Raw genomic sequence first — 15,537 nt, 5'->3', positions numbered from 1 at the left:
TATCCCCACTCTTTGCTTTCTGTCTGTCAACCAACTTTCTATCCATGTCAGTACCCTACCTCCAATACCATGTGCTCTAATTTTGCCCACCAATCTCCTATGTGGGTCCTTGTCGAAGGCTTTCTGAAAGTCGAGGTACACCACATCCACCGGCTCTCCCCTGTCAATTTTGCTAGTTACATCCTCAAAAAAATCCAGTAGATTAGTCAAGCATGATTTCCCCTTCATAAATCCATGCTGACTCGGAACGATCCTGTTACTGCTATCCAAATGCTCCGCAATTTCGTCTTTTATAATTGACTCCAGCATCTTCCCCACCACTGATGTCAGACTAACTGGTCTATAATTTCCCGTTTTCTCTCTCCCTCCTTTCTTGAAAAGTGGGATAACATTAGCTACCCTCCAATCCACAGGAACTGCCCCGGAATCTATAGAACATTGGAAAATAATCACTAATGCGTCCACAATTTCTAGAGCCACCTCCTTAAGCACCCTGGGATGCAGACCATCAGGCCCTGGGGATTTATCAGCCTTGAGTCCCATCAGTCTACCCAAAACTTTTTCCTGCCTAATGTGGATTTCCTCCAGTTCCTCTGTCACCCTAGGATCTCTGGCCACTAGAACATCTGGGAGATTGTTTGTATCCTCCTTAGTGAAGACAGATCCAAAGTACCGGTTCAACTCGTCTGCCACTTCCTTGTTCCCCATAATAAATTCCCCTGCTTCTGTCTTCAAGGGACCCACATTTGCCTTGACTATCTTTTTCCTCTTCACGTACCTAAAAAAGCTTTTACTATCCTCCTTTATATTATTGGCTAGTTTACCCTCGTACCTCATCTTTTCTCCCCGTATTGCCTTTTTAGTTATCTTCTGTTGCTCTTTAAAAGAGTCCCAATCCTCTGGCTTCCCATTCTTCTTTGCTATGTTATACTCCTTCCCTTTTATTTTTATGTTGTCCTTGACTTCCCTTGTCAGCCACGGGTGCCTCTTACTCCCCTTAGTATCTTTCCTCCTCTTTGGGATAAATTGATCCTGCAACTTCTGCATTATTCCCAGGAATACCTGCCATTGCTGTTCCACAGTCTTCCCTGCTAGGGCCTCCTTTCAGTCAATTTTGGCCAGCTCCTGCCTCATGCCTCTGTAATCCCCTTTGCTATACTGTAATATTGACACCTCCGATTTTCCCTTCTCCCTCTCAATTTGTAGAGTAAAACTTATCATATTGTGGTCACTGCCTCCTAATGGCTCTTTTACCTCGGGCCCCCTTATTAGGTCAGGCTCATTACATAACACTAAATCCAGAATTGCCTTCTCCCTGGTAGGCTCCAGTACAAGCTGTTCTAAGAATCCATCTCGGAGACACTCCACAAATTCTCTTTCCTGGGGTCCATTACCAACCTGATTTTCCCAAGTTGCAGGACCTTGGTTAATGCTCCATTAAATCTCAAGCTCAGCCATTGATGCCAATGTTTGGGACATTACTGCAAGCTTTTGGATGAAGCACTACAGGTATCAGTCTGCCCTTTACAAAAGGATTTAATTAAATAAATGAAGGGAACCTGTTGCTTACACCAGCTATAAACATGAGTACAATTTCACTGCGAGATACATCAATAAATTACAGAAAAAGGTCTGTGAACTTGAACAGTTACATTTACGTCTGTTTAATGGTGCACAGTTTATATCCAAGTGCTTTGTGGCACACTGGCACATCTAGTAGACGTGCTGCTTCAAAGCACTAGAGACCCAGGTTCAATTCTGACTTTGGGCACTGTCTGTGTGGAGCTTACACGTTCTCCCTGCATGGGTTTTCTCCGGGTACTCAGGCTTCCTCCCAGATCCCAAAGACGTGTGGGTTTGTAGGTTAATTGGTCTCTGTAAATTGCCCCTAGTTTGTAGGAGGTGGCCAGAAAGGTGGGGTAACGCAGAACTCGAATAAACGGTATGGACTTGGTAGGCCGAAGGACCGGTTTCCGTGTTCTATCTCTATCCATCCCTATACTAAACTGAACCATTCCTGTGAATGGAATGAACTGATCCTTACATCTATGTACCTTTACAACTGACCCATGCACCATGTTATGTACCTATCCAAATGAATTGTTTACAGTTAGATATAAATAGCTGGACAGTGCAGAGAAGACTGGAGGACCTGAGCTATCGGTAGAGTTTGGGCAGGCTAGGACTTTATCCCTTAGAGCGCATGAGACTGAGGAGACCGTTATCTTACAGAGGTGCATAAAATCTTGAGGGGAATAGAGTACCAAGTTTCTTACCAAGAGTAGGGGATTCAAGAACCAGAGGACATACTGTAGGTTTCGGCTGAGAAGGGAAAAATGCTAATAACAACCTGTTGGACAATATTTTCCACATCTTTGTGGTTGGAAAGTTACTAGAGAGAATTCTGAAGGGTAGGATGTACTTGCATTTAGGTGGATAAGGGCTGGTTAGGGATCGTCAACATGGCTTTGTACCTGGGAGGTCGTGTATCTGATTGAGTTTTTCTTAAAATCTTACCACAAAGGTCGATGAAGACAGAGTTGTAGACGTGGTATATTCAGCAAGACTTACAACAAAATTCTGCATGTTAGGCTGCTCTGGATGGTTAGGTCCCATTGGATTCAAGGAGAGATAGCTGAATGGCTAGAAGATTTGCTTCATGGAACGATGCAGAGGGTGATGGTAGAAGGCTGTTTTTCAGACTGGTGGCCTGTAACTAGTGGTGTGCCTCGGGGTACGGTGCTGTTTGCCTTCATCTGTCAGAGTATTGAGTATAGAACATGGGAGGTCATGTTGCAGTTGTATAAGATGCTGTTGAGGCAACATTTCGTTTTGGGCTCCATGTTATAACAAAGATGTTGTCAAGCTGGAAAGGGTGTAGGTCTCGAGGGTCTGAGCTAGAAGGAGGGGTTGAGCAGGCTAGAGCACTATTCCTTGGAGTGCAGGAGAATGAGGGGTGATCTTATGGAGGTGTACCAAATCATGAGAACTATAGATCGGGTAGTTGCACAGAGTCTCTTGCCCAGAGTCTGGGAATCGAGAACCGGAGGACCTAGGCTTAAGGTGAGGGAGGAAACATTTAATAGGAATCTGAGGGGTAACTTTTTCACACAAAGGTTGATGGGTGTGTGGAACAAACTACCGGAGGAGGTAGTTGAGGCAGGTACTATAGCAACGTTTAAGAAGCATTTAGACAAATACATCGATAGGACAGGTTTAGAGGAATAATGGCTAAATGTAGGCAAGCGAGACTAGTGTAGATGGGACATGTTGGCTGGTGTGGGCAAGTTCGGCCGAAGGCTCTGTTTCCACGCTGTAGGACTCAATGACCCTGGTACCTGAGCTGTAGTTGTATATTGACAAGTGGTCGTTGAGACAGATAGTATAACAATATTTAAAAGACATTTGGAAAAGTACATGAATAGGAAAGATTTAGAGGTAGAAAAATGGTTCTTTACCTGAGATCCAGGTATTTCTTTATGTAAAACTTTCGAAAAAGTTAACAGAAGCTCATTTAGTTTATCATATTCTTTAGAATCCTTTTCAATTTGATCAAAAGATGTCACAAAGAGTCCATCGAAGAAATTCCTTTTCACAACATCCAGATAATATTTGACCCATAGCTTATGAGAGTTTTCATTATGCAGATTGGTCAGGTATATAATAGCTGATGAAAATAAAGAAAAATATTGAAGCAATGTTATTCACGGAACATCTGACATCCAAGAAACTTTGGCAGGTCGAGTCTCTGAGATGCAGCCTGACCTGCTGAGTTACTCCAGCATTTTGTGATACCTTTGATCTGTACCAGCAGCTGCAGTTATTTTCCTACACAACTTGCCAGGTTGAGTGGCCAACATTAGTCAGAGTGTGAGAGAGGGAGCTCCAGATGGGATTTACATTTACCACGGCCTCCCACACTGTTTTGATACAAGTAGAGATACAGAGAGCAGCATAGGTGGATCCTGGAAGAGATTCTGGAAAGAATCTCCAAGCCTCTCAGACCAGATGAAGTCGTAGATTAGTTCTACATCTGGGACGAACAAGAAATGGCTTTTAATTCACCAAACAACTAATTAGAGGCATAACCGTGGGTAAGACGTTTTCTTGAGCCCATCCCAACACGGACATGGCAGACTGGGGGAGATATGTTCTTTGAAAAGTGTCCTGGTGATGTGCTAATGTGGACAACTGAACGATACAGCAGGTGGGGTGGTTTGGACACATCGAGAATCAGAATTCATGCAACATTTCAACCATGGAAGCAGAATTGGTATTGGTTTATTATTGTCATGTACCAAGATAGTGAAAAGCTTTGTTTTGTGTTCTATTCAGGAAAATCATACAATACACAAGTACAACAGGTGGGCAAAAGAGAAAAGAAACAACAACAGAAAAAGTGCAGTTAAAAATGAGATAGATAGGAAGATCGGGATCATATCCTTATCAAATAGAAGGACCGTTTAGAAGCTTTTCCTGAATCTGCTTTCAAGCTTTGAATCTTCTGCCCAATAGGAGTGGCGAGCAGAAGAAATGACCGGGGTATGAGTGGTCCTTGATTATGTTAGCTGCTTTCCCGAGGTCATATGAAGTGCGGATGAACTCCATGGTAGGAAGGCAAGTTTGTGTGATGCACTGGGCTACATCCACAACTTTCTGCAATTTCTTGCAGTTCTGGGGAGAGGTGTTCCCAAACCCAGCAGTGATGCATCCTGATAGGATGCGCTCTATGGTGCATCTGTGGAAATTAGTAAGAGGCATTGAAGATATTTAGGGAGACTCAGCATGGTTTTGTACATGGGAGGTCGTGTCTCACAAATCTGATTGAATTCTTGAAGATGTGACCAAAAATGTTGATGCGGGCAGAGCTGTAGATGTTACATATATGGATATGGAATGCAAGGCATTCGACAAGGTTCCAAAGAGTAGGCTGCTCTAGAAGGTTAGATTGCATGGGATCCAAGGAGGGACTGTTGAATGGATAGAAAATTGGCTTCATGAAAGGGAGCAGAGGGTAATGAGGGAAGGTTGCTTCTCGGACTGGTGGCTTGTGAGTAGTGGTGTGTCTCAGGGTTCGGTGCTGGGCCCATTACTGTTTGTTATCTATATCAATGATTTGGCTGAGAACATACCTGGCAATATTGTCAAGTTTATAGATGATACAAAATTGGGTGGTATTGCAGATAGCGAAGATGGATGTCAAAAATTTCAGCAGGGTCTTGATCAGATGGCCAGTCTGAATTTAACACAGAGAAATATGAGGTCTTACATTATGGAAAGCCTAACATTCAAGCATGTAATTGAGGTTAAAAAAAAAGAGGAAAGGAGCCGAGCACTTGTGCGAGGCGTACAGCGGGGATCCAAAATTGGAAAAACGTTGAAAATTTACACACAAAATTACAAGTTTCAGGCCTTTCAAAGTAAAAACGGACATTACAAAATAATGTGAATATGTCACTATATACTAATAACATTTTGAAGTAAATTCACACAGTAATTGATAATGAGCCCAAAAAGGTGGTAATTGGCTTTTCTGTTGTGTTTTATATTTTAACCCCGTCTTAATTAAGTCAGTTATATAATCTTGCACTTAAATTTAATATTTACTCATTACAGTTCCATGACTGATTTTCTGGCACTCTTGGTTCCAGAGTTTTGCTGGTTTATCCAGCCGGCCAAGGAAGTCGGCTATGGGGATCGATTTGCTGGTTCCAGCTGTGCGGGAATTCCAGAGCCTCGGCCGCAGGTTGCAAATTCAACCCACCAATCAGCCATGGAAATCCCGATGAGATCAAGATTAGCTGCCTTGCCCAGCCTCGGTGCCACATTTTCGGGGAGACTTTCAGGGCGTGGGGGATTTCTCGCGGAATCCCTAGTGACCTCTAGCAGAACCCTAGTGTTCATTACAAGTCTATACATCGTTTATTTTCTTTTTTTTCCGATCCGATTTCTCCGTTGGTAAACGCAATTTTGGCAAAGTGAAAAACGTGGAAACCATGCAAAAACGCGAAAAATTGATTTAAAAAACAAGGAAAACTGCGAAAATACAGAAAATTTACATGCCTGAACATTTTGGAAGGTCTAACATGGGCAGAACTTACACAGTGAATGGCAGGGTTCTGGGGAGTGTTCTAGAGCAGAGGGATCTAGGAGTGCAGGTACATAGTTCCTTGAAGGTGGTGTCACAGGTCAAAAGGGCTTTTGGCACATTGGCCTTCATCAGTCAGAGTACAGAAGTTGGGAGGTCATGTTGCCGTTATATAAGACGTTGGTGAGGCCGCAGTTAGAATATTCAGTTCTGGGCACCATGTTATATATAGGAAAGATGTTGTCAAGTTGGAAAGGATACAGAGGAAATTTACAAGGATGTTGCAAGGACTCAAGGGTCTCTGAGCTACAGGGAGAGGTTGAGCAGACTAGGACCCTATTCTTTGGAGTGCAGGAGGATGAGGGACGATCTTGTAGAGGTGTATAAAATCATGAGAGGAATAAATTGGGTAGATGCACAGTCACTTACCCAGAGTAGGGGAAACGAGAACCAGAGAACATAGGTGTAAGGTGAAGAGGGAAAGATTTAATATACACACAATGTGTAGGTGTATGGAACAAGCTACCAGGGGAGGTAGTTGAGGCAGGGACTATTGCAACGTTTAAGAAACAATTAGGTACAGGAATAAGACAGATTTAGAGGGATAATGGGCCAAATGCAGGCAGGTGGGACCAGTGTAAATGGAATATATTGGTCAGTGTCGGCAAGTTGGGCCAAAGGACCTCTTTCCAGGTTTTATGACTCTAGAAGACACGAGGAATCTCCCCCCCCCCCCACCCCCCCCCCCCCGACCTGTCTGGTCCCCCCTTTGTTCTCGGCCGCCACACCCACCATGTCCCCCTACGTTCGTGGCACCCCCTGCAAGGTCCCCCTTCTTGGGCAGCGCAGGTGGCCCTTCTCGCTCTCGCCGGCGAAGGCTCGTCAGTTTTTGGGGTTCGCCCAAATGCTCATCGGGGCTCACCCGAGGATTCATCGGTCACCGGGATCGAGAACCCGCCGGACGGCTCAGTCATGGTCATAAGATGTGACTACCCATGGACAAAGCCACGTTGAGCCTGCTAGACCACATGCTGGCAGATGGGATTTGTTTAGATTTGAATCATGGCAGTGCAGACATGGTGGGCTAAAGGGCCTGTTCTCTGCTAAACTATGGTCTGTGAATCCTCCAACATAACCTCAGTTTGTGGTGGGTAAAGGCAAATAGAGCTGAACTGAGGCCAATAAAGAGCATGGCCAAATGAAATGGCAACTCGCATTGTAACTTTGAATATTGGACAGACGAGAGAGGGAATTGCTAGATCTACAGCTTTGTAAGGTTCAGTGGAGAACTGTAGTAAAATTAATTACCATATCCGATAATTCGACGCTCATGTGCATGAGCATAACAGATGATTTCATGGTCAAAGTTCGTAGGAACAATAACAGTCGTGATCTTCTTCCAGTCATAATGCTTCCAGTCTTGTCCCCCTTCGTCAAATGCAATTACCTAATGCAAAGGTAAAACTAAAAACCATAAATCCAGGGGAGGGGGAGTAGGGGAGGAGAGGGAGCTACACTAATGCAGGAGAGGCAACCCTAGGATTCTGGGGGAAGGGGGAAAGGGAGGGAGGGGGGGAAGGGGGAAGGGAGGGGAGGGGGGGAAGGGGAAGGGAGGGGGGGCTAGGGGAGGGAGGGCGGCTAGGGGGTGGGAGAAGGGGAGGGAGGGAAGAGAGGGGAGGGGGAAGAGGGGAGGGGGGAGAGAGGAGGGGGAAGACAGGAGGAGAGGGTGCTGCACCAATGCAGGAGTGATTTGGGCCCAACAGCTCCACTTGGTCAAGTCTTTTTAATAGTCAATAGTCGTTTATTTGTCACATACACATAAATGTGTAGTGAAATGAAAAATTACTCGCAGTTCAACAATAAGACCAATAAGAATAATCAATAAAAATCCAATAACACACACAATCATAAACTAGCACCAAACAAAAGAAACATCCATCATAGAGAGTCTCCTCCAGTCACCTCCTCACTGTGATGGAAGGCCAGAATGTCTTTTGTCTTCCCCTGCCGTCTTCTCCCGCGGTCAGGCTGTTGAAGTTGCCACGTCGGGGCGGTCGTAGCTCCCGACATCGAAGCCCCTGCTGGGCGGAGAATATCCCGCGGCCTATTCCAGGCCGCGCCGGAAGGTGAAGGGTCCGCGGCGGGCCGACCCAAACCCCACGATTCGGTACGGGCGAACACGCTGCCTCTGCCGCTGCCGGAGCTCCCGATGTCGGCCCCCACCCAGGGGCCTGCGGGCTTCCGACGTCCACGCGGCCCGCGCCGGAGCCTCCGGAGACGAGTCGCAGCCGCTCCCGCAGCATCCGAAGGCAGCCAGCGCCGCAGGTGGTGAGTCCGGGCTGCGGGCTCTGCAAACCAGAGCCCCAGGTGCATGGCCCGTGGTAGGCCGCAGCGGGAACGGAGACACGACACAGAAACAAAGGTCGGGTCTCCGTAAGGGAGAGACAATGTTACAGTTCCCATCCCACCCCGCCCCCCCCCCCCCACCACCCCACCACATAACAGACAACCGCACATACTACATCATATTTAAACTACAATTCAGACAAACACAACAAAAAACATAAAAGACAAACGGACTGCAGGCAAGCCGCAGCTGCGAGGGCAGCGCTGGCTCCTCCATTTAGACGATATACTAAAACTCTCGTTTGTTTGTTTGTTTGTTCCTGAACTACAGCCAAAACGGTACACGATAGCTTGACAATTTTAGGCCCACCTTACTCACCATTCGTCCCTTTGGTGCGAATGGAAGATGTTTCATTGAAATCGGTGTTATATTTTTAAAGTAATTCACATTTTAAAGTTAAAATCTATCTCCTAGGGAGGAAGGGGGGAGGGAGTGGAGCGAGGGAGGGAGGGAGGGGGAGGAGGGATAACGGGGGTTGAGGGGGATGGAGTGGGGGGAGAGTAATGGGGGAGGGGAAGGGGGAGGGGAGGGGAGAGAGGAGGGGAGGGAGGGGGTGAGAGGGGAGGGGGGAAGGGGGGAAGGAGGGGGGGAGGGGGGGAGGGAGGGAGGGAGGGAGGGAGGGAGGGAGGGAGGGAGGGAGGGAGGGAGGGAGGGAGGGAGGGAGGGAGGGAGGGAGGGAGGGAGGGAGGGAGGGAGGGAGGGAGGGAGGGAGGGAGGGAGGGAGGGAAGAGAAGAGGGAGGTGGGCGAGGAGAGCGGGTGGGGAGTGGGGGAAGGGGGAGGTACGGGGAGTGTGGAGGGCGCGTGTGGGTGTGAGGGAGAGAGGGAGTGGTTGGGGAGGGGTGGGGGAATAGAGCTGGAGGGGGGAATAGGGGTCGGGGGAGTGGGGGTTGGGGGCGGGGCGTGAGTGATGGTGGTAAGGGAGGGGTGGTGGTGGGAGGGGAGGGAAGCGGAAGGGGAGAGGTGGGGAGGGGCGTTGAGGTGGGAGGGAAGGGGAGGGTGAGTGGAGGGTGCTACACCAATGCAGGAGAGCTTTGGGCCCAACGGATGGTTGCCGCATCCGCGCTTGCGCGGTTAGGGGAGTGCTGCCATTTTGTGTTCAGCTCTGGAACGTGCACAGTTTGGGAAGGTTTGCTATTTTGTGTTCGGGTCCGACCTCACGCTCTTTGCCCGATTGGCCCGGGTCCCACGTGGGGGCAGCGCCGGCGCTCCCTACTTTGATTGGTCGCCAGCGCGTCCTGATTTGCTCCTGCTGCTCACTCCCATGTGGGGTCCAATGATTGGCTACAACCTTCCGCTCGACGCCCGATTGGCCCGGGTCCCAACGTTGGGTCGAATGATTGGTTCCGACCTCCCGCTCGACGCCCGATTAGTCTGGGTCCCACATGGGGGGGAGCGGTTTCTTCTCGCTCAAAACAACTGCCGTCGCAGTCGAGCTGACACTGCTGCTAAATGAGGGCACAGTCTTGTGGATCTCCAAGAGAGGGTTTTAACCATAAAAAGCAACAACATTCCAGATAAGATTTATTTCATTTTTAAGAAAAAATGCCATTAATTTTAAAGAACAAACGTGATTTTCCAATGTCACGATGGGAACTCAACGATGAATGGATCCAACGGGTCCACTTGGTTTGGTATTACTTAAAATTGGAGAATTCAATATTCATTGCAAGTCCACCAATTCAATGTTTGTGCTGGGGTAAAGAACTTGGACCCATAAACAAGCCTTTGGTCATGGAACTCTGGTAAATGGAACTCACAAACACACTGCCTCATATATAACAAGGAGAAAGAATGAACTGCAGAGCTTGCTATTGCGTTAAAGGACACAAAATGCTGGAGTAACTCAATGGTCAGGCAGCATATCTAGTGAATATGGATAGATGATGTTTCGGGTCAGGACTGATTCAGACTTATACAGTGCATTCAGAAAGTATTCAGACCCATTTCACGTTTTCCACATTTTGCTGCATTACAGCCTTATTTTAAAATGGATTAAATTCTTTTTTTTTATCATCAATACATCACAATACCCCATAATAAATAAGCGAAAACAGGTGTTTCGAAATTTCTGCAAAGTAATTAAAAAGAAATAACTGAAATATCATATTTACATAAGTGTTCAGACCCTTTGCTATGACGCTCAAAATTGAGCTTATGTTCATCCTGTTTCCATTGATTATCCTTGAGATGTTTCTACAACTTGATTAGAGTCCACCAGTGGTAAATTAAATTAATTGGACATGAATGGAAAAACTTTGGAATCACCAGGTTCACCTGGTCTCTTCATAGAGCTGGCCGCCCGGCCAATTGAGCAATCGGGGGAGGAGGAACTTGGTCAGGGAAGTAACCAAGAACCCGATGGTCACTCTGACAGAGCTCCAGAGTTCCTCTGTGAAGATGGGAGAAACTTCCAGAAGGACAACTATATACGCAGCACTCCATCAATCAAGCCTTTATGGTAGAGTGGCCAGACGGAAGCCACTCCTCTGTAAAAGGCACATGACAGCCCGCTTGGAGTTTGCCAAAATGGCACCTAAAGGACCCTCAGACCATGAGAAACAAGATTATCTCATCTGATGAAACCAAGATTGAACTCCTTGGGCTGAATGCTAAGCGGCACCACACATCACCTGGACAATACCATACCTATGGTGAAGCATGGTGGTGGCAGCATCATGCTGTGGAAATGTTTTTCAGCGGCAGGAAATGGGAGACTAGGCAGGATCGAGGGAAAGATGAAAGGAGCAAAGTACAGAGAGATCCTTGATGAAAACCTGCTCCAGAGCGTTCTGGAACTCAGACTGGGACGGAGGTTCACCTTCCAACAGGACAACGGCCCTAAGCACACAACCAAGACAACGCATGAGTGGCTTTGTGACAAGTCTGTGAATGTCCTTGAGTGGCCCAGCCAGAGCCCGGACTTGAACCCGATCGAACATCTCTGGAGGGACCTGAAAATTGCTGTGCATCGACGCTCCCCAACCTGACAGAGCTTGAGAGGATCTGTAGAGAAGTATGTGAGAAATTACCCAAATACAGGTGTGCCAAGCTGCAGTGTCATACCCAAGAAAACTTGAGGCTGTAATCACTGCCAAAGGTGCCTCAACAAAGGACTGAGTAAAGGGTCTGAATACTTATGTAAATGTGATATTTCAGTTATTTCTTTTTAATTACTTTGCAAAAATTTCAAAACACCTGTTTTCGTTTTTGTATTATGGGGTATTGTGTGTAGATTGATGATTTTAAAAAAATGAATCCATTTTAAAATAAGGCTGTAACGTAGCAAAAAGTGAAAGGGTCTGAATACTTTCTGAATGCACTGTATAACCTCGAGCGAGTGAAATTGCGACCAAGTGAATAATGCAAGGAAATTGACAGAGATGTATTAACTTATGAGAGACATGGATAGGGTAGTCAGTCAGATCCACTGCAGGGTGGAAATATCAAATTCACGAGTAGTGAAAGAGGGGTAAAGTTTAAAGTAGATGTGCAGGGCTGATTCTTTTCCACACAAAGAGGTGGGTGCCTGGAACGTGCTACCTGTGGCGGTGGTTGAAACAGATACAATAGTGGCATTTAAGAGGATTATAAAGAGACGCATGGATATGCAAGGAATGGAGGCATATGGATCACGTGCAGGCAGAGATTAGTTTAACATCTCATTATGTTTGCACAGACATTGTGGGCCAAAGGGCCTGTTCCGCGCAGTATGGTTCTGTTCTCTTTTCCACACAAAGAGGTGGGTGCCTGGAACGTGCTACCTGTGGCGGTGGTTGAAACAGATACAATAGTGGCATTTAAGAGGATTATAAAGAGACGCATGGATATGCAAGGAATGGAGGCATATGGATCACGTGCAGGCAGAGATTAGTTTAACATCTCATTATGTTTGCACAGACATTGTGGGCCAAAGGGCCTGTTCCGCGCAGTATGGTGCTGTTCTATCACAGCATCACAGTGGCATATGTGGTAGAGTCTCTGTCTCATCGCGCCAGAGATCCGCGTTCAATCTTCACCTCGGGCGCTGTCTGTGGGGAGTTTCCAACTTCTCCCACCTGAGTTTCATCTTTTAAGTTTTTTTAAAATTTTGCAACCTCAAATATGCGCCTCGGGACCTCCTAAGCTACAGGTCCCTCAGTGCTTCCTTCTTCTCCTGGTACTCACCCCATTGACACGAATCCCAACCAGTCCGACCTAAGCGAGACTCTCTCTCTCAAGCCGTCTGATCTCGGAGTCCCACCCCTTGGTCGACCCCCTCCTATATTCCTGGCAAAACAGACGGATGTAGGCCTTTCACACATCCCACCACTGCCTTAGGGAACAGAAGCGCCTCTGTCTCTCTCTTCACTTCACCCAAAACTGCCTGAATGAATCCCAGAATTGGCGATCCTCCAGCAGCCGGTTATTAAAATGCTAGTAAGCATGCTGGGATATAAATCTACTCGCACGAGGCAGTGGTCGGAGCACCGGCTGCATGGAGACACAGGAGACGTCGGCTTTGGATACGTCAATACGGGAACCACCCTCCTCAATCCTAAATGAGAAAGTGCTAGAGTCAGGATAGAAAATCTGCCGTGCATCAACCAGTTCAAAAGAATCAATCAGCGCCCTTAATGTCTTCACTGCTGCCAGGCCATGCTGAACGCCAGAGCGATCTCTCGCCTCAAGGATACAATTAAAATCTCCCCCAAGGAAAACACGCTCCCCATGGTCGAAAGTACACAAAGTAGTCACCTCTCGAGCTTGGCGCATTTACAATGCGCCATCATGGGGGCATACACGTTGATAAAGTGTAACGGCACGCTATCCAGGCGCACGGCGAGATAAAGCAAACAGCCTGGCACAATTTCCTGCACCTTGAGAATATCCGGCTGGAAAGAAGGGGCCAACAAGAAAGCCACTCCACTCGAATTGGAGCTGAGATGGCTAATGTAGACACGCCCCCCCTTCCCAATCTAGGACCAGGTGGGTTCATCGCTAGCCACAATATGTTTCCTGCAGGAAGCTCACCACGTACCTCCCGTCCCTGAGTACCGAGGGGTGGTGAAACCTACGGAGAGACTAACTGCCTCCATTGATATACAGGTTGGCTATAGAGATCTTTATTTTGAATGTACACTAGATCTTTTACCAGCACCCAGTGAAGGAGTGGAGCTGCCCCTCGCCCTCTGCCCTTTCTTTAGGGCCTTCAAAAGCTCTTGGAACTGGCGGTGCTAATTGTATGTTAGACCCGCCTCCTTCCCCCTCTTATGAAGAATGGCATAAATGGACTGCATGGGTCCCGTCAGGTCCGACCAGCGGTCGGCAGCCAACCCGGCCTTATTCCTACTTATTCCTTATTCCTGGAGTCCTTTTAAGAACTCCGGCGAATGCAGCGCCGGAGTCTCAGGTTCGATCCTGACTACGGGTGCTGCACTGTAAGGAGTTTGTATGTTCTCCCCGTGACCTGCGTGCGTTTTCTCCGAGATCTTCGGTTTCCTCCCACACTCCAAAGACGTACAGGTATGTAGGTTAATTGGCTGGGTAAATGTAAAAATTGTCCCTAGTGGGTGTAGGATAGTGTTAATGTACGGGGATCACTGGGCGGCACGGACTTGGTGGGCCGAAAAGGCCTGTTTCCGGCTGTATATATATGATATGATATGATATGATAACCTCTGGATTTCTGACACTTCAACAAGTCAGGACACGGGGCTCCGGGTAAGGTGGGGCGTCAACATACTGTCGACGGACTCCGTGTCTTCCCACTCATCGCACTCAATGTCATCATCCGAGTCCAGAAAGTTACTACTCTCACCCTTCCCTGTGATGTGGGAGTGCCGGTCACATCACCGCTTCAAGGGGTTGGGAGCCTCGACTGCCTCGTGGCGCCACGGGAGAAGAATGAGGAGGAGATAAGACTTTGCCTTCCATCACAGTGAGGGTATGCCTAGAGCAATCACTGTGATGGCTGTTTTGTGTAAAAAATTGTATCTGTGTGTCTTGTGCTTTTTGATGTCTGCTGCCGGACCCTGACGTGAGAGGACGCTGGCGTTGAGTATTCGCCGCTTTTCCGTCAGGATAGTTTGTCTGTTTGTCTCTATGTTAATTGTATTTGTAAAGCGCTTTGAGCATGTGATAAGGCGCTATATAAAATAAATATATTATTATTATTATTATATTGTCCCACCTCCGTCACCATCCCACCCCCAGGATCAGTGATGGGGGCAAGTCGTCCCTCTAACTGCGACAAGCTGCCTGGTAAATGGCCAGTCTCCCGCACACTCCCACCATCCTCTATAACTGGATTTGGTTGTGGGTAGTCTGGGGTCAGTGCACCCATCTGGGTCGGTACACACGCCCCTGGGGACTCCAGGGTCTGTACGTCAACCCACTCCAGCACCCGGGTATCCACAACCCTTCGGGAACACACTCTAAATGAGTTGTCCACCATGAGTGACCGTTTCTGGCCAAGGACCTGGGGAAACCCTAGGACAGTGGTTGCTCCGGGTATGGAATAGGGGAGCCAAGGGAATACTTACCAACAACGAAATGCTGGGCCTCGGTGACCTGTCCCTTAACAGTGGGATTAACTATGAAATGCAGCTAGGATGGGATCATAGGGACCCAATCACCCTATGGGATCAGTTAGCGGCTGCTGTTACTGTAAAAAAAAAACCTCACTGATAGATTGGGACCTCTGCTCGCAGTCAGAATGGTCCCAAGCCGAGCAGGGGGAAATGGCACTGAGACAATGGGCCCTGATTATGTCCTTGTATGACGATGACTGGAATTATGAGAGTCCTGAGGACTGTGACTTTACTGCCTCCCTCCTTTCTTATTTGGTTAAGACTGCGACGGCTGGCATCAGGGGGGTGGTACTCCCTCTCCTGGGACCAGTGGTTAAAGGATCTATAGGGACCGCCCTCACTGCACTAGAGGGATTGGACTATTTGACTGGCCACACCTCCCCATGGTGACAAGTGAGGCGAATTGATGCATCTAATCCCATACCAGGTGGTGGTGCTTAGTGGCGTCTGTCCAGAAAGGAACTGTTTCTGG

At 47.6% G+C, this 15,537-nt stretch overlaps 1 protein-coding gene across 1 annotated transcript in view; it reads right to left on the bottom strand.

Annotated features, from left to right (window-relative positions):
* LOC144598010 (di-N-acetylchitobiase-like) overlaps positions 1–15,537 on the bottom strand; it is a 44,775-nt gene that overhangs the window by 25,496 nt on the left and 3,742 nt on the right. The window contains exons 2-3 of the mRNA XM_078407880.1: positions 7,397–7,535; positions 3,459–3,667 (exon numbers count right to left, since the gene is read on the bottom strand). Of these exons, the coding sequence (XP_078264006.1) occupies positions 3,459–3,667; positions 7,397–7,535 (348 nt within the window). The remainder of the gene's footprint in view (positions 1–3,458; positions 3,668–7,396; positions 7,536–15,537) is intronic.

Source organism: Rhinoraja longicauda, chromosome 11 (assembly GCF_053455715.1).
Source record: "Rhinoraja longicauda isolate Sanriku21f chromosome 11, sRhiLon1.1, whole genome shotgun sequence".
Lineage (NCBI taxonomy): Eukaryota > Metazoa > Chordata > Chondrichthyes > Rajiformes > Arhynchobatidae > Rhinoraja > Rhinoraja longicauda.
The sequence above is the reverse complement of the archived record's forward strand: the minus strand, read 5'-3'. Positions and strand labels throughout refer to the sequence as shown.